General features: G+C 34.6%; 3 protein-coding genes across 3 annotated transcripts; 1 reads left to right on the top strand and 2 right to left on the bottom strand.

Moving 5' to 3' along the window:
• Positions 1-278: 278 nt before the first annotated feature.
• LOC122580906 (pentatricopeptide repeat-containing protein At3g16010) lies at positions 279-4,377 on the bottom strand. Its single transcript, XM_043753053.1, has 4 exons — positions 4,245-4,377; positions 2,177-4,031; positions 1,659-1,795; positions 279-1,440 (listed from the first exon to the last, which is right to left on the bottom strand). Exons 1-2 carry the CDS (start codon positions 4,318-4,320, stop codon positions 2,182-2,184), a joined length of 1,926 nt encoding a protein of 641 aa, XP_043608988.1. The 5' UTR covers positions 4,321-4,377; the 3' UTR covers positions 279-1,440; positions 1,659-1,795; positions 2,177-2,181.
• A 1,385-nt stretch (positions 4,378-5,762) lies between these two features.
• Positions 5,763-7,522, bottom strand: LOC122582676 (pentatricopeptide repeat-containing protein At4g14190, chloroplastic). Its single transcript, XM_043755103.1, has 2 exons — positions 7,131-7,522; positions 5,763-7,040 (listed from the first exon to the last, which is right to left on the bottom strand). The coding sequence occupies exons 1-2, from the start codon at positions 7,446-7,448 to the stop codon at positions 5,892-5,894; spliced, it is 1,467 nt and encodes a 488-aa protein (XP_043611038.1). The 5' UTR covers positions 7,449-7,522; the 3' UTR covers positions 5,763-5,891.
• Positions 7,523-15,691: 8,169 nt separating this feature from the next.
• Positions 15,692-17,035, top strand: LOC122583498 (UDP-glycosyltransferase 75D1-like). The gene has a single exon (XM_043755896.1). The coding sequence runs from the start codon at positions 15,692-15,694 to the stop codon at positions 17,033-17,035; it is 1,344 nt and encodes a 447-aa protein (XP_043611831.1).
• Positions 17,036-17,983: the final 948 nt, after the last annotated feature.

The raw sequence follows: 17,983 nt of genomic DNA, 5'->3' as shown, positions 1-17,983 counted from the left end.
AAAAAGTACAGCTATACCACAAGGACATACTAATTGAGAAAAATCTCAGTTAATTGTCCAATATTAATAATAAGAACTTTGCTCTAACCTCCAAATTAGTCAATGAACTTAAAAATAATACAAACAATATCATTTTAGTACTTTTGGTCTTTTCTTGCTGGCCAATAGCTTTCATGACATTATCAAATGCCATTTCTAGCTGGATCAAATGCATACCAGTTTTGATTACAACACATTGAACAATTCCATAGTGGCAAACCATATGGTAACAACTAAAATGATAATTGGTAAAACCTAATTCTAGTAAAATATAAAAGCAAGGAGTTGATACAGGTGAACAATGCTAGAAAATACTACCACAAAATATAAACCTACAAGAAACATGACTAAAAACTCATTCTAAAAGCTACTAATCGTGCTACAAATTCATCATAATCAGGAAGTTTAGGATGCACATGACCTAATTCAAAGCTGGATCCTCTTGACAAGTTGCCGCCCTTAAAACTGACCTTAGCACGTTGGAGCAGGTATTTGAGGGTTTTTTGCTGTATTGTGACAAAAATATGTCCATTTTTCTCTCTTGATCATCCTCTATTTCATCATGATCAAGATTTTCACCCTTCGAAAGCCTAGGACCCAGTTTTGGATCTTCACTGTTTCCCTGAGAAGAACCTGCAATTGGCTTAAATGGTCTACGATTCCTCATTGATATTGGTAATGGTTTACTAATGTTTACAGAATCTTCTTCATGTATGATATTACTCTCTTTGTACTCCAGTCCAGAAATCTTTTCTTCAGCAGAGTTGACGGCCTTTTGCTTAAATATGTTTTGATGTATGGAGGCCCCATTGACCTTAACCCATAGAATTTCCTTCTTCGGGTATCACTTTGAAGATTATTGTCTTTTTAGTCAGAAACAGAAGTTGTAGAAATCGTTGGCTTTTTGGCTGATTCAGTTTCAATGTTAGGAGGAGCCATTGATCTAAATGTTTATACCTTTCTTCCTCCAGGTACATCCTCAGACGCACTATCGCCGGACCTGTACTGAATTCTGGACTAGTTGCACTCTCACTGCTATAGCTAGTGTTTCTCGACCAATAAGGAGATACACGACCACGATCATGTTTTTCTTACTTGCTTGTAAAGCTAACTGTTTCCAACAGCCAGTTCAGTGTATTTGTGTCGCTCTTCTCAACTATAGCCCTTGGCTTATAGGGCGAACTGTTCCAATAAGCCGGACCATGTGTTTTCTCTCTACCTTTTCAACTGTATTCTTTGGTTTGCAGGGCAAACCATCTTTTATAGTGTGGTCCTTATTTAATATGTCCGTTTGTTTATTGTCATTCCTCTTTTCTGTTTCTTGATAGTTTCTTTCCAACCATTTTCATGGTGGGATTTAGGTGATTCATTGTTTGTTCCATTGCCATATGGAGACCAATCCTGCAAGATGTTTGCATGTTAGAAGTAGGAAAAAGGGAAAGTTTACTTTTTTAGTATAGGCGGAAACCGGTGAGTTTGGGTGGACCCAAAAACTTCGTTTTGCCCTTTTTACCGTACTTTTAAGTAATAAAGGCGTTAATCGTGATCATGATAACGATTATATTACAATATACTCATCTATATACTGGAAGACAGTTCAAAAAGATGTATGCGTTCACCTCTTGGTTTACATAAGGGTCAAGATAATTCCCATTTCTCTCAACGAATAAACTTCTGAGTTCGCGCAATTCCGGTAAATCTTGCAGCTGCAAACATCAAAATTGATATAGCTTCCTTACATTCATCAGGGCATTCCCTAAAATGTGACATAAGATATTGCTTTAATATTCAAAATATCACATCAACCTTATATGTTCTAATATATAATGAAGATCTAAATAGCAAGTACCTCTGTTTATTCATGGCAGAAAAATTACTTAAATGAACAAGCACCATCATTCAATAAATTCATAACATGATGACAGTTTATCAGAATATAGTTGGATTAATTTAGCACGAAATACTTTTTATCAAATAGTTTTTTCTATTCATATATACTTAGTTTGTCAAGTATTATTACAAAACATTCATTATTGTAATGATATTACAATTTTTAGAATATAATGATTCAAGAGGTTTTATGCATTGGGAATATCATTTGGACAACTTTCCTCTTAAGTAGATGGGTTGTACTTACCACCTCTAAATTTGATGCGTGGGTTCTTCATGAATCATGCCGACTGCATCAAATATTGATGAGTATGTAATAGAATCATATTCAAAACCAAGTGACTTCATCTCTCTCATCAATTTAGCAGCCTCCTCAAACATGCCTGCATGACTGAGACAGCCAAGAAGGGTGTTATAAGTGACAGCATCCGGTTCTATATTTGAACGTTTCATTTTCTCAAACATAATCATTGCCCGTTGTGGACCACCACTCTTTGCCAATCCATTTAAAATTATATTATGCGAGTTCATGTCAGCCACACAACCATTTTCTTCCATATCCCTCATCAAGGAATATGCTTCATCTATCAATCCCGCCCTTACCATGCCCGACATGAGTGCGTTGTAGGCATAAACATCTGGAACCAAACCCAATTTTTTCATCTCGTTAAAAAGATCCCTGGCTTCACCCAAATGCCCACATTTCCCCAAATTTCTAATCATGACGGCGTAAACCCGAGAAGTAGAAGACCCACAATTCTCCCTTAATTCTTGAAACAACTCGTTTGCAGCTTCATAACGTTTTGCCTTTCCAAGAGTGCTAATTAAACTACAATACGCAGCCGGGCAAGGAGGAAAACCTTGTTCATCCATTTCCTCGAGAAGCAACAAGGCTTTTTCCACTCTATTTGTTTTACAAAAACCGTCAATGAGAATAGAGTAAGTAAAAGAGCTAGGGACAATGCCATTCTCCTTCATCTTTTCAAATAACAAGAAAGCCTCCTTTGGTGAAGATTTACAGTCAAAATGGGCTTTAATCATAGTGTTGTATGTCACCACATTCGGTTGGCAATGATATAACTTCATCTCCTCAAAAACCTTTTGAGCATCGCTTAAACGACCAGCCCGGCCCAATATGTTGACAACATTGTTTATGAGAACAACATCAGGGTTACAACCCTGTTTTAGCATGTCGATGTAAATCTTGTATGCTTCTTCTACCTTTCCAGCTTTCCCAAACCCCCTTATTAACTCTGTATAAGTATAAACAGTTGGTGCACAGCCTTTGTCTCTCATCTCTGCCACTAAATCTAGAGCCTTTTTTACCCTCCCTGCCTTAAAGTGTATTCCTAACAAAGTAGTATAAATCTTAGCATTAGGATAAAACCCATTTTCCTTCATTTCCTCAAACAATCTTATAGCAGGGTTATCATAACCTAACTTAGCAAACGCCGAAATCAAAGCACCATATGTTACCGTGTCAGGAAAGCAAGTACCTTCATTACACATCTCGCTATAAAGATCGTACACCTTATCAGGATGATTCTCTTGCATTAGCATCAAGATAATCGAGTTATAAGTACTAGCATTCACCTTACATTTCCGCCCTTTCACCTGATAAAAAAGCGAAAGCGCTTTATTAACCATCTTAGCCTTCCCCAACAGCTTCACAACTTCCGATAAATCCTTAGGATCCATAACAACCAACTGCCGTACCATTTCTTGAATCACCTTCCACATCTCCCCAAACATTCCCAAATCACCCAAACAACAAACCAAAGCCATATACGTCGTGTTATCATGTTCAAAATGTCGTCTTTTTCCAGCCCATTTAAAAAACTGCAACTTAACATTTACATCCACATCGATACTCAAAACCTCACGAACCAATCGATGATCAACTCGTAGTTTAAGTACCTCTAAAGCCTTTTCTGCATCAGGGCCCCATTTAAATATCTTTAAAATCTTAATAAATCTCTCATCTAACATCCTACCAGAACTACTACCCCCATTCGCCCTTTTTGATGCTTTTCGATTCACGGGTAAGTTATTTGAATCTTCCCTTGGAGTCGATAACCGAAACATTTGAACAATTTCATTGTCTGCAAAGAAAAGTTTCTAACTTTTTAAAAAAGAATGAATCTTTTTCATCTAATTTTAACATTTCCGTATAGAATTTAACAATTTTATCATAAACAGAAATGGGTAAAACTAAATGTGCCAGCTTTATGATATACTCGTAATTAATAGGTAATTTAAATGTATCTATAATAGTAATAATTGCAATAATAATAAGTATAATAATGCAGAAAAACCTGTTTGTTTAATTCTGTGTGAGAGAAAAGGGGAAGTAGAGATAGCACGCCGGAAAGTAATTGGGTTCATCGTCATCTTTGTTTACAACGGCTGGCCGACTGTCCGTCCGTCAGTCTAGGCAATCTTTTGTGTTTTAGGTTTTCACTTGTTTTGATTCTTTCTAGCAGCACTAATTTTGCTTATTAAGTACGATTTTACCTTTTTTTTAAAATTTTTAACTAGCATTTTACCCGCGTAATACGGCGGTGGTGATGGTAGCGGCCGTGTGGTGTTGGCGGCGGTGTTGGCGTAACGGGTGTGGCGGTTTGCTTATTATTGTAAAAATAATTAATGTAGAAGGTGTAGTGTAGTTATTTTAGGAATTGATGAGTTTATGTTATAAATTATTTCATTAAGAATATTATAGGTATTTTAAATAGAGATGTTTAAATTAATGAATAAAAAAAAGAGAGTTAATTAATTTATTAATAATAGAATGGTCATTTCGCAGTTGACTGACTTTATATAATTTATAATTTAGGAGGAATTTTATATAATTTATGAACTAAAAGGGTTAAAACGTAAATTACTTTTAATTTTTCTTTTTTCTTGGCTGCTGTTTTTAAGAAACGTTCAAAAATAAAAGTTTGAGTTTTAAGAAATTTTGCTTCTTTGTTTATTTATTATTTAGATCGAGATCGAGTCAGAACTCATATAGATATTCAAAAGTGTGTTTATACCCGAGTTCAACTTGACTCGTTATTATTTGAGCTCGATACTTGTTTATTTTTTTTCAAAATTTTAATGTAACTATATTTCAAGTCATCAAATTCAATAAATTCGTGTAATTACTTGAATTCGAATAATCTCATTATGATCATGTATGAACTAATGTTGTATTTACAAAAACTAACACAACTCAGATTGACAATGTGTTTTATATAATTTGGAGGTTCTTAGTATCAATTTGTTTATTAGCATGATATATAATGAAGTATTTTTTTTAACTATATAATGGGGGGTTCAACTAGCTCGTAGTGCTCGTTTGTTATAGGGTCAAACTGAAAATATTTTTATAAATTCTATATATAATCATCATGGTTGACATATATTAGTGGTCATTTTACCACTCTATCATGTCATATCCCATCACACCTTGTATATGAAAACAATGCCAATAAGATCAAGAAACAAACTTTTCAATCAAAAAAGATATAAAATTTGTCAACAAGACCTGCATTGTTCATGTCATGCAATCTCGATAGATGCCCTAGTCCGGAGTCCGGACTTTGCGTCATGTGTGGTCTCTTTGAACATTTCTTAATAACCGTAAATCCTTTGTCAAATGTAAATATCTCATCATCAATCTCCAGACTCCAAGAAACCACCTATCAAGCCCACTCCCCACCCCGAACCCATGTCATAGGAGTATGTATCGAGCATCACGGAAATCACGTTGATTTTTACAAACTTTTCTGGCGACGTCAGTCACATATGCATTGCAACTCGGTCTGTTTTCTTTTTTAACAATGTAACAATAGCTAACTAATGGTAAATATAACTTAATTTGGATTGTTTCTGAAGACTTGGTTTGTATGCTTTAAGTCTTCAGAAAATAGATACAAATTTACAGATCATATATCTAATTGTTTGATTCATAAAATTATTTATACCTTAATCTGTTTTCTATGTTGATGTTGATTAACCGTCTTAATAAGATGCTCATAAGTCCAATCTTTGCTCTTTATTTGGTCTAGTTCTTCAACAGTTTTTAAGAAATCACCCTTTCCAAAAGCAGCAAGAACCAACGGATCGGTTTTCAGTTCCACAACATCCCTAAAAAATCCCATCTTTCTCCAAGAACCCAGCTCACCGGCCCTATCAACCGCCCAGCCATGTGCATCACTCAAGATCCCACAAGTAACAATATCAGGTTTCACTTTACGATCCGCCATTTCCAAAAGCACGACATCAAAACGTTCAAAATCTTTCATTTTAGCATATGCAAACAACATTATGTTTGCAATTGTCACACTCCATTTAACTTTCTTGTATTCCATCTCTCGAACCACAGACTTCATTCCTGTCCGACTCAAAAGACAAGCATGAGAAAGTAACCTTAAACACCACACGATATCGTTGTTGCCACTTTTGGAATAAAGATTTATACCCATGTCCTCCAACTTAGAAAACATATAATTCTCTATATAAACAACAGCCACTTTACGAATCAAATCATCACTCAAATAAACTCTCGGTTTTAACCTCAAAACCCTTCTATAAACCTTATCCATCTTCTCTACATCCCCAAAATTAGCATATGCCTCAAGCATTGCCACCATGGTAGTATCTTCAACATCCATCCTTTTCGATATCACAATCCTATACGTCTTTTCCATCCTTTTAATCAATCCAGCTGACGAAAACGTCCTAATCAACAAATTATAAGTACATTGATCAGGAAAACATCCTTTCACTTCCATTCTTTTCACACACTTTGCCATGTCATCATACAAACCATTTTCAGCATAAGCTCTTATTAAAACATTATAAACCGCGGTACTCGCCTTCATTTCATTATCTTCCATTTCCTTAAGATAAACCAATGCATCATCAAATTGACCCATTTTAACTAGCCCAAAAATAACCATATCATATATTTCTAAACACGACTTCACACCGTAAACACCCTTTATCTTATTCAAACCCAATATTGCATCTTCTATTAGTCCTTCTTCAACTAATAACCTCACAATTCTCTCGTAATTAAACACGCTAACCCGTGAATCATCGTTACTAGTCCATTTTTCAAATACCTGGTAAAAAGAAAAAGTTAAAAAGAAATACAAACATTTTATCATACACCTGGTGTGCAACATTGAAAAACATGAAATAAACACACCAACCTGCAATACGTGGTTTGATTTGGAGGTTTGGTTAAGGAATCCAACAACAGCCCAGAAAAGATCTTTACTCCAATCACCATCTTGTTCAAGAATCTGAACTGGGTTTGAATCTTTATGTTTGAGTTTTTCAAATAAAGTTCTTTTGAGGGTCCAATTTTGTTGGAAATCTTGAATTTGGAGTGTGTTTTGTTTGTGAGGGACGACTTTATAATGATGGGGTTTTGTTGAATTTGTTGAGGGTCTATGGAAAGCAGGGGTTTTAGTTAATGAAAAGAAGAATTTGTGATGAATAGTGATGGAAGGAAGGAAAATTTCCATGATTGAAGAATTTATATGGGAGCTTCTTAACCTTAAAATACCTTAAAAAGGTATGTTGATGTTCCCTTATTTTTTCTTAGGGGAAAAGCATACGTACGTATGTTAGGTACGGCACTCACATCCCGCGTACCGAGTTTATACATTTATTAAAATTTAGAGGGATAAAATGAAAATTTTTTCTTCAAGAAGTTCGAAGAAGTTGCAGTACGTAACATTTCCTTTTTTTCTTAACGGCTAAAATGTTCTAAAACCCGTACAATGGTGTTTTTTTAAAGGTGAATTTCGTCGTAAATTTTGTGTCGTGACTTGATAACGGAAGATTTAACATACGTTATTTTAATCGGGTCCGCACTAGAGAGATTGGTCGAAGTAGAATTGTCTATTTTAAATACCCAATGGGGGAAACTCTACTAATCTGCATGAACACACGACGATTAATAGGGTAAACTCTGCCCTCCAGATTTGAACCTGAGTATCTGGGTATACCCAAGTCAAGTTCTCATAAAAGGACTTCCTATGTCTTCCACAATGCCGGAACACAAAACCTCATAGCAACACGTACCTTAAAGGCACGGGTCATTGACGTCATTGTTAAAGGGTCATTGCCCGACACCATGGATCTAATAGACATATACTCGTATCAGATCTAACCCTCCACGAAATATAAAAGTTATATTTTCAAAATAAATAAAATCATTGTATGCTAACGATTGAAATTTTTAGTGATTAATAAATTCGTTTAAATGTTTTAGTTATGGGAAAAACAAAAATGATGCTAGAAACAGTCTGCTTCTAAATTTCCCTCTCACAATCTCCTCCCTTGAAAATCATGTGTGTAAATATAAAATCTTACCCCTCCTGAAAATCATGGTAGAAGTATGATGCTAGTAGCATACTTGTTAACCCCTTTATTTATTTATTTTTGTCATGAAAGATAAAAAGAATGAAATCTATATGATTTACTAGCATTATACCCGCGCAATGCGGCGGCGGTGACGACGACGGTGGTTTAGTGGTGTCGGTGACGGGTGGTGATCGATGACATCGACAATTGGTGTCGAGTGATCTAACCGTGTAAGTTGATACAATGGTGATAGTGATATTTTAGAAGATAAGAGTTTAAAGTGTAAATTAATTCATTAAGGGTAATGTTGGTAATATCTAATAACCCTTTCCTTAAGGGTTGTTTATTAAGGGCAATCTAATAATTTCTCATCTAACTATTTTCTAACCCTTTTCTAAAATAAGGGGTGAATAATTGTTATAAAGGAGTAGGAGATATGTAATAAAACGATAGATCATTATATTTATTGATAATGATAATTAATGTCATGTGTATTAAATAATACATCTAAGGTTTAGACGATGAATGTGTAGACATGACAAACAAATTTTTTATATTGTCTAACAAAAATTGTATCCAGCTACCAAAAGATGTTCAATAATGAAAGACACCTCACATATACGCGAATTATGATAGTCCTCGCTAGCCAAAACCCGCCAAAGCCACCAACCCACCCGCTAAAGTTAGGGGTGGGAACGAGCCGAGTCAAGTCGAGTTTCCGTATAGTTAGGCTTGTTTGTTTATTTATTACTCGGATTGAGCTCGAGCTCGTATAAATATTCAAAATTGAGCTCGAGCTCGAGCTCTACTCGACTCATTAGTGTTCGAGCTCGAGCTCGAAGCTCGTATATATAGTTATTTGAATACTTATAAGATTAACTTAGTTCGAGTTTTGTTTCCATGTTTAGTAGGTGGAGCTCAATTCGAGATTAAGCTTGAAGCTCGTATATATAGTTATTTGAATACTTGTAGGATTAACTTAGTTCGAGTTTCGTTTTCATGTTTAGGAGCCAGAGCTCAAGCTCGATTAGCTCGTGTTATAGAGCGGTACATGTTACTATTAAATATTTATCGATCCTCATTCGTGTATACTCAGACTTTGATCACATAACTATGAATAGAAACAGTCTATTAAAATGACTAATATTGAAATAAAGTTAATTACTTTATACATATATTTATATGTTATCATTATAGAAAGAACTTTGGACAAAAGCAAGTATATGATATTCATTTTCATTAGGATACCTAATAGAGTATGTATTAGTTATCAAATATGTTACCATCAAACATTTTATCGATCTTTATTTGTGTATAATTGAAACTTTGATTACATTACTATGAAAATGATCCATTAAAATAATCACTATTGAAATAACGTTATTTAAAGCATACATGTACTAATATGTTATCATTATAGGTCAACCTTTAGACAATTGATATATATATATATATATCATAATTTTGATAGGTCATTTTTATTCATGGTAATATGATGAGAAGTTTGATTGTATTTTTTCATTTATCCTAAAATGAGTTATCTCACAAAAATTAAAATGAATAATAAGATGTTATTTTAATTATACATAAGAAAGATTTTGATAAAACATATTATATTTATATATTTTTTTTAAAGAATATGTATTAGTTATCAAAATCATAAGTTAAAAAAAAGTTAATATTGTAACACCCCGACTACGGCGGAAAACTCGGGTGCAAGATAAAGCACACGCGCACATGGATGTTACATAGGAAAACTAAATGAGTGCATACATTAAGCATAAATAATCGATTACATAGTTCAAATAATCAAAATAGAAGTCATCACACACAGAATTTAAAGAAGCAATCAAATAAGTGCAAGGTAAGTTCCCACGCAGGGGAAACAGTTAGGCATATTGCCATCAAACATATACGAAAGCATGCAAACTCCCAAAACCTAGCCTGCAGTTTGCTAAGAGTCCCATGCTACCAATCCTAGCCACGATTTGCTTGATTACCTGAAAGGAATACTTAAACGTGTCAACACAAAGGTTGGTGAGTTCGTAGGTTTGAGAACATTAATAAGTTGTATAAGTTATGATTCATGCCGTCAATAGAATTCGAGAATAAAGTAGAATGATGTGGCTAGAGACCAACTTTGCACATGAGTATGAGAATGTGTATAATCGTGCACTTACAGTACTTGGCTAGAATAAATCAATCGTGCACTCACAGTCATAAACATGACATGGCTAGTATGTATTAATCGTGCACTCATAGTCATAAACATGACATGGCTAGTATGTATCAATCGTGCACTCACATTCATAAACATGACATGGCTAGTATGTATCAATCGTGCACTCACAGTCATAAACATGACATGGCTAATATGTCACAAAGTAGTCTAGCAGCCATAGAATAACAATGAAAGCAGTTACGGCATATATAAAAGCATATTTTGTATTCCTTTCACCCCAAAACATAAGTAAAGAAAAAGGGGCTACGAAGACTCATAGTGATCCGGTACAGCGTAGTGTACAAGCACAGAGAACAAGCACAGATATAAGTAGGTTATATCTATTTGAATCCAAGTACTTCTTGATGTCAACCTAATCACAAGTCATTGATCATAGATGAATACATGTATTAGTTCTTGTGATTAATTATTCACTGAAATATCCTTGATGAGCTGATGGTTTGGTCCTTTGAAGATCTTTAAACGTTTTGACTCAAAAGAGTTTCAATGAACTTTAAGTATGTGAACTGGACTCGAACTGAACGTCTTAGAACTCACACATAAGTACTTATCGTGTTAATGAGTTGAACATGTCTTTAATAATGCACTTTAGCCTTGAGAACTCAATTTAACTGTTCATAGAACTCGTACTTTAGTAATTTAGATAGCACATGTCTTATGTGTACTCAATTAGGGTTTGCACTTTGTTCGTTGTTTTAGATCGACTCATGAACTAGCTCGATGTTAATAAGTAGCCTTTAATGTGTTTAATCGAATGATAATGATGTTATGAATTTGGTTTGGTGTTAAATGATTAAGTATGGTGTGTTATAGAACATGTACATGTTGTTTTATGATTGCACGAAGTCGTTCTAGGGTTTGGATGTCCAAGATCGTCCTACAGGATCGTTTTAGGGTTTCAGAGGCTCCAGATCGTCCTAGCTGCCACAAGATCGTCCTGGCTGACAGGACCCAAGATCGTCCCTCTGACCTGGGACTAAGATCGCCCTAAGGAAGGGGGCTCAAAGTCGTTTTACATGACAACAATCAGAATCGTTTCATAAGTTAGGGTTCAAGATCGTTTTAGGTACACAAGGCTTCAAGGTCGTCCTAATGGACATGAACAAGATCGTCCCAATGATCTCATGGGCAAGAACAAGACTCATGATCGTTTCAAGAACAAGTGTTTGAGCTAAACCAATCCAAAGGATCAGTTACCTATTAAACGCAACAACACATCACAACACCACACAAGATCGAACGAACGAGAACTACATACCAAGGAGCTGCCTAGGATGATCTTGGGGACCAAGATCGTCCCACCAAGACCATCCCATCATCCCGAACGGGCTGAACAAGTGCCACAACCAAAACGAAGGTCTAGATCGATTCCGGGACATGTTAGAACATAAAACTAGTACATATATGCACAATAACATCTACCATTAACACTTTTAACGATTTCAAGACCATCTATAACATGAACAAGGTGTGGCACATCAAGAACAAGTTTTCCCTCACTTTCAAAAATGAGTTTTGTAGATTAAAGCATGTTATGACCCAAATTTGTTTATAAAAATGTTATTAAACACATTTAGACACAAACCTATTAACTATTAACACGATTTTCATTCAAAAATTGGACCAAATCATCAAGAACATTAACTTGAAAATTACACTTTTAATTTGATCAAAAACTCAAAATTTGTTGTTGTTACCTGAGATTTGATTCTAGAAATATGTTTTGATTATCACAAGGATGCTAAAAGTACAAACGATTTTGGTTTAACAACCCAAAATCAAAAGATGAATTTTGTGTGTGTGAATGTGGCTGCAACTATGTGTTTTTAGAGAGAGAGAGAAGAAAGATGGAGAAGGAGGTGAATAGTAGTTTCTCTATCAAGGGTTTCCATCATTTTCTATTTAAACCTATCCCATATTAAATAAACTCAATAAATGTAAGGACCATTTGCGAACATTTTGAACTAGAACTTTTACGAACACAAACGTTTACGACTCGAATTCTAGTATTTTATCGTATTAAATTATAGACTCGTCCTTTAAGTCAAGATTTAAGATCAGATGAGCCTTCATGTAAACACATATTTGGGTCTACAATATACCTAGAATTTAAATTAAATTGAGCCGTCTAATCGTTCTAATGGCGACAGTACGATTTGAGGAATTTATTTAAAACATTTCTAAGACGATTGTTATAAATATGTTAAGAGAAAGCGACACATATCACATTACTTGGAAGTTGAAATAAATTTGAAAAAAAAAAAGTTTAATACATTATTAAAGTATTAAGTCTCGAATTTTGTATTTATTTAAGTAATATATAAACAAAATGGATAGTGATGGTTAAAGACTTAGAGCCTTTATTGAAAGGGAAAAATACATAAAAGGGAAACCTATTTACCTAAAATTCCTAAAAAGGGGACCATATTTTGTTTTCGTTTATTTAAAGGATACAGTTTTTATAAATTTCCTAAAAAGGGGAACATCGTTAGTTTTTGACGCCCGACACCCGTTAAGTGCCACGTCATCGATCCTGCTTATGTGGCATTGACTAAAACAAAAAATATATTTAGAACATAAAGAAAATATATATATATATATATACAGATATATTTATGCATATATATATATATAACCCTTTTTCCACTAGAAAAAAACCCTAAATTCTTAATAAATTGAAAAAGCATGGTTATAATCTTAGATCTTTTTTTTTTCACTCTCGAAATCCATTGATTCGAACCTTTCTAAGTTGAATTCGGATCAAATTGACACAGCCACCAGGCTGCCGCCGCGACCTGATCTTCTGCCGCCGTAAACCACCGTGCCGCCACCTGTTATTCCGGCCGCACCTGATCAATTGAAGGTTAGGAAAACTTTTTTGGGGTTGGGATTGTTTTTGGTTCGAGATCTAACTCACAATTGGTCGAATCTAGGATTTTTCCTCAAGAAACCCTAGAAGAAAACCCTAAATCGGTTGCAACTACCGATCAATCACCATTAGCCGCCACTAAGCAATCAACGACTCATTGATGTGATGGGGCTGCTGCGAATTTGATTGGAGAGGGGTTGAATTTGGTTGATAAATCTAAGATTGATGCTATGGATTCGATTTTGGCTGAAAATTTTGACAAAAACACTATTTTGGGTTTTAGTCAATGCCACATAAGCATGATCAATGACGTGGTACGGGTGACGTGACACTTAACGGGTGTCGGGCGTCAATAACTAACGATGTTCCCCTTTTTAGGAAATTTATAAAAATTGTATCCTTTAAATAGATGAAAACATAATAGGTTCCCCTTTTTAGGAAATTTAGGTAAATAGGTTCCCCTTTTATATATTTTTCCCTTATTTAAAATATATGCAAGGATAATAATAAAAAGATGATTATCCTTAGTGGTTAAAGTGTCATCCATTAAACTTGGAGGTCATGGGTTCAACTCTCCTTACTAACATATAAGTGATATTTTTAAAATTGTATACCAAGGCTCGAGTAGCTTGATTAGTCGAGTAGCTCGTAAAGCCCGTTCGATCAAAAAAGTAATCGATCTTTTGAGCGAGCCGAGCCCAATTTATTTTTTTAAAGCTTGGCTCGTCTAACTAATCGAACTCGTTTTTTTGTTCGAGATCGACTCGAACTCGAAATAGTTAAACTCGAACTCGGTTTAAACGAGTTCGAGCTCTAGCAGCTCGCGAACAGCTCGCTCGATTACCACCCCTAACTAAAGCCACCAATTCCGGAAAGAATACACCACCTAAAGGCCTTGGAAGAAAATATATGTTGGTAAGTGGTGATGTTGGTGAGTGGTGATGATGATGATGGCGGTGACGGAGACATGTGTGGATGTATGTGTGGGGAAGATGTGAGTTGTTCATAACAGGATTATGAATATAAATTAGAAAAAAAAAAACGTATGATTTAGAGAGGTAGTATTGACTATTGAGTGTTAAGTTGATGATCATTAGAATTATTGATAAATTATATAAGGACACTTTGGAATTCTCAAGATCTTATGCTTGAAAATGAGGGTGAGTAAATTAACGTAGTTAGACTTTAGATTTCGGGTGGGCCAGAAATCTATGATTCGTCAACCATTACCAAAAAGTTAAAAGGCAATAAAAATGTGAGGTCTTGATAAATTATTTGCTCAAAAAAAGTTAGTTTCATACGTCCGGCTATTAATAAATCGTCTGAAAGTTCAGTATGATCGAACCGAAATGCTATGTTTCATTTGTTTCTTACAGTTTATATTGAACACCACACTAATATAAACTTGCAAAGTAGGTGTAACATTATATCGCAAACTATTGAAATCCCAAATAAATGATAAACACCAAACAAATGTAAAAAGAGATATGTTCAAATACAAATAAAATTTATTATCTGAAAGTGGATAACTCATATAATCAATGCCCAAAAGTCAAAAGGTATTAATTAGTTTGTGTTGTCGTGGTCACAAAGTCTCAATTACATTTACATGCTCAAAAATTTATAGTTGTCTTTTATCATGGGACTCGACCGAAGACATAGGGATTTCGAGACCAAAACAATTGGATTCACTTGACTGAAATTTTTGCTACCTAGAAGGGATAACAAACTACCAAGTAACACTTTCGATTTTGATGCCCTCATAGGAAGAAACCAATTAATGGGTATATTATAGAAAAGACTTCTTAAGAAAATTTGTATTTGAAGGGATTCAAATTCTCGCCCCATAGGAAGAAACCAATTAGTGGGAAAACTCTCTAACTACTAGATTAAGACTTGACAAGAAGTCATAGTTGTTGACTTGTAGTTTTCAACTCGACTCTTCGCCATCACCATTGGTTGCCGCCACCACCACCAATAATCGACGTCATTACCACCCGTTAGCAGCACTATCATATCGCCGTTGTAGCCATCAAAATTGCGCATATATTATGCTAGTTTAAGAGTTATGAATAGAATCTAGAAGTCAAATAGATAAAGTTGTTTTACATTAAATGTTTAATAAATAAGTTCAATTCAATATATTCATTTAATCCGTGGAAATATAATAACTTTAACATTATCCACAAAAAGGTATATTTTCATTTATATTGATTTTGATGTAACGTTTGTGTATAAATACAAATAGACACTCTACACACTAATGTATTTCCACCAAAACCATAACCATGCTTATCTGCGACTACCATGTCCTCCTAGTATGTTTACCACACCAAAGCCATATCAACCCCACTCTCCGACTAGCCACCAAACTCGCACGTGCCGGTGCGCAAGTCACCTTTGCTACCACCGTAGATGGCCTCAACAACCTCAAAAACCGCCCTTCCCTCCCCACTTTATCTTATGATTCCTTCTCTGAGGAGGGCGCCAAAGGAAAAACAAATTACCTTGAAGAAATCAAGCGTGTGGGTTCAGCTAGCCTTAAAAATCTCTTGTTGACAAAAGCTGAAAATGGTCAAAAGATTAATTTCATAATTTATGGTCTCGCCCTCCCATGGGTGGCTGAGGTGGCACGTGAACTTCACGTGCCATCAGCATTTTTCTTTTTCCAATCTGGAATATCATTTTCGGCGGTGTATAACTTTTTCAAAAGTAATGGTGGGTTAATAAATTCCAAATATGACACTAATAGTACAATAAAAATACCAGGATTACCATTGTTAAATTACGATGAACTCCCTGGCTATTTACAACCATCACATGCATCATATTCACCCAGGCCCTCTTTTATAGAACACATTCAAATCCTAGAAAAGTGTCCAAACCCTTTAGTCCTAATCAACTCATCTGAAGAATTAGAAGAAACATCAACTATATCGATACCAAATCATATAACCATTTTCTTTACCGGGTCATTAGTATATAATGACATCAAGAAACCATTGGTGTGTGATATTTTCGACGATTTGGATCGTGGAAAATACCTCCAATGGCTAGATTCCAAACCCGATAAATCAGTTATATACGTTTCATTTGGGAGCATAGCGGAGTTACACAAAAATCAAAAGGAAGAACTATTCCAAGGACTAATTCTATCCGGGTATTCATTTTTGTTAGTTTTACGTGATCACGAAGAGTTGATCAAAGAAAATTATCACACATTGGAAAAGGATAATTATTTGATAGTGAAATGGTGTTCACAAGTGGAGGTTTTGAACCATGCATCAATTGGGTGTTTTGTGATGCATTGTGGATGGAACTCGATAATGGAGAGTGTGTTGAGTGGCGTGCCGGTTGTGGGGTGTCCGCAGTTTGCGGATCAAATGATGAATGCAAAGATGGTGGAGCAAGTGTGGGGGAATGGGGTGAAGGCGGTTGAGGATGGTGATAGTGACGGTGTGGTTGGGAGGGAAGAGACTAAGAGGTGTTTGATGGTGGTGATGGGTGATGAAATGATAAAAATGAAATGTGAGAAATTGAAGTACATTGCCATGAAAGCTATGGGAGATTGTGGGTCTTCAAGTAAACATTTGGAGCACTTGTTTAAATACTTTGAAGATGTTTTAGCATGAAGTTCTTAATTATTGATAGTTATGATAAAGTTTTCAATTCTTACTTGAGTCTATGTAATTTTCTTTTGTTTGTTACAACTATTTACAATATGTATAATTATTGGAAGAATTTAATATGTCCTTATAAATTTTAAAAAAAACACACACACACTGACTATCATTTTGCTAGATTTTGGGTCATTGAAATGTAGTCGTTCGGGAGAAAGAAAAAGAAAAACCCTACTCACAAAAAGACGCCACATATTAAATTAATGCTTTCATGCTTCTTCAATGCATTAAAGTGTTTGCATTAAATTATGAATGATCCTTGATCAGTATTTCGGGATGTCATGAATTTAAGTCTTTGACAAAAAAAAAATAAAAAATTGAGATACATACATATTGAATGAATAAATGAGTTTTTCTCGATCATTTATAGCGGTTTTTTTTCATGTTGACAGTGTTCAGGTGAGGTCCTAGTTATAAAAGGTGTTCTTGATTGTGTTTTCATTTGATTATTACATCTTTAATTATAACATAAATATTGAACAAATGTGTTTAGCAAAATAAAAGATTAACCTTTTCATAAAGAGAAAAACACAGTTTTGAAAAAAAAGTTAAAACCATGTTTTTTAAAACCCAACTTTTAAATACATAATAATCTACTTAATGAAAACAATCCCAAACACCCTATACTAATTAAAAAATATTGTACAACTGGATGATATTTGTATCTCAAACTCCTTAATTATATATAGATCAACAACAACATTTCTGTAATTAACTTTACTTCCAATAATAATGAAAAATCAGCCCCTAATATAACAAACTAGTAAATAATATTCAATTGAAACATTTTAATTTCAAACAAATTTCAAACATGTCACCACATTTATTATTTACTACAAACTAATTATTTCAACCGGAACAATATCTGAATGTGTTTGATCAAATGTCTGAATCTGAAAC

This window comes from Erigeron canadensis, chromosome 9 (genome assembly GCF_010389155.1).
Source record: "Erigeron canadensis isolate Cc75 chromosome 9, C_canadensis_v1, whole genome shotgun sequence".
Lineage (NCBI taxonomy): Eukaryota > Viridiplantae > Streptophyta > Magnoliopsida > Asterales > Asteraceae > Erigeron > Erigeron canadensis.
Note: the sequence above shows the minus strand (reverse complement) of the source record. Positions and strands in the feature narration are given on the sequence as shown.

Bases quoted from the DNA above. Each gene is read 5' to 3' on its own strand.
- LOC122580906 (XM_043753053.1), bottom strand. From the start codon at position 4,320: ATGACGATGAACCCAATTACTTTCCGGCGTGCTATCTCTACTTCCCCT. The intron at 4,032-4,244 runs GTTTTTCTGCAT...TTTTCTTTGCAG, and splicing joins ACACAGAATTAAACAAACAG to ACAATGAAATTGTTCAAATG.
- LOC122582676 (XM_043755103.1), bottom strand. From the start codon at position 7,448: ATGGAAATTTTCCTTCCTTCCATCACTATTCATCACAAATTCTTCTTT. The intron at 7,041-7,130 runs GTTGGTGTGTTT...TCTTTTTACCAG, and splicing joins AATCAAACCACGTATTGCAG to GTATTTGAAAAATGGACTAG.
- LOC122583498 (XM_043755896.1), top strand. From the start codon at position 15,692: ATGCTTATCTGCGACTACCATGTCCTCCTAGTATGTTTACCACACCAA.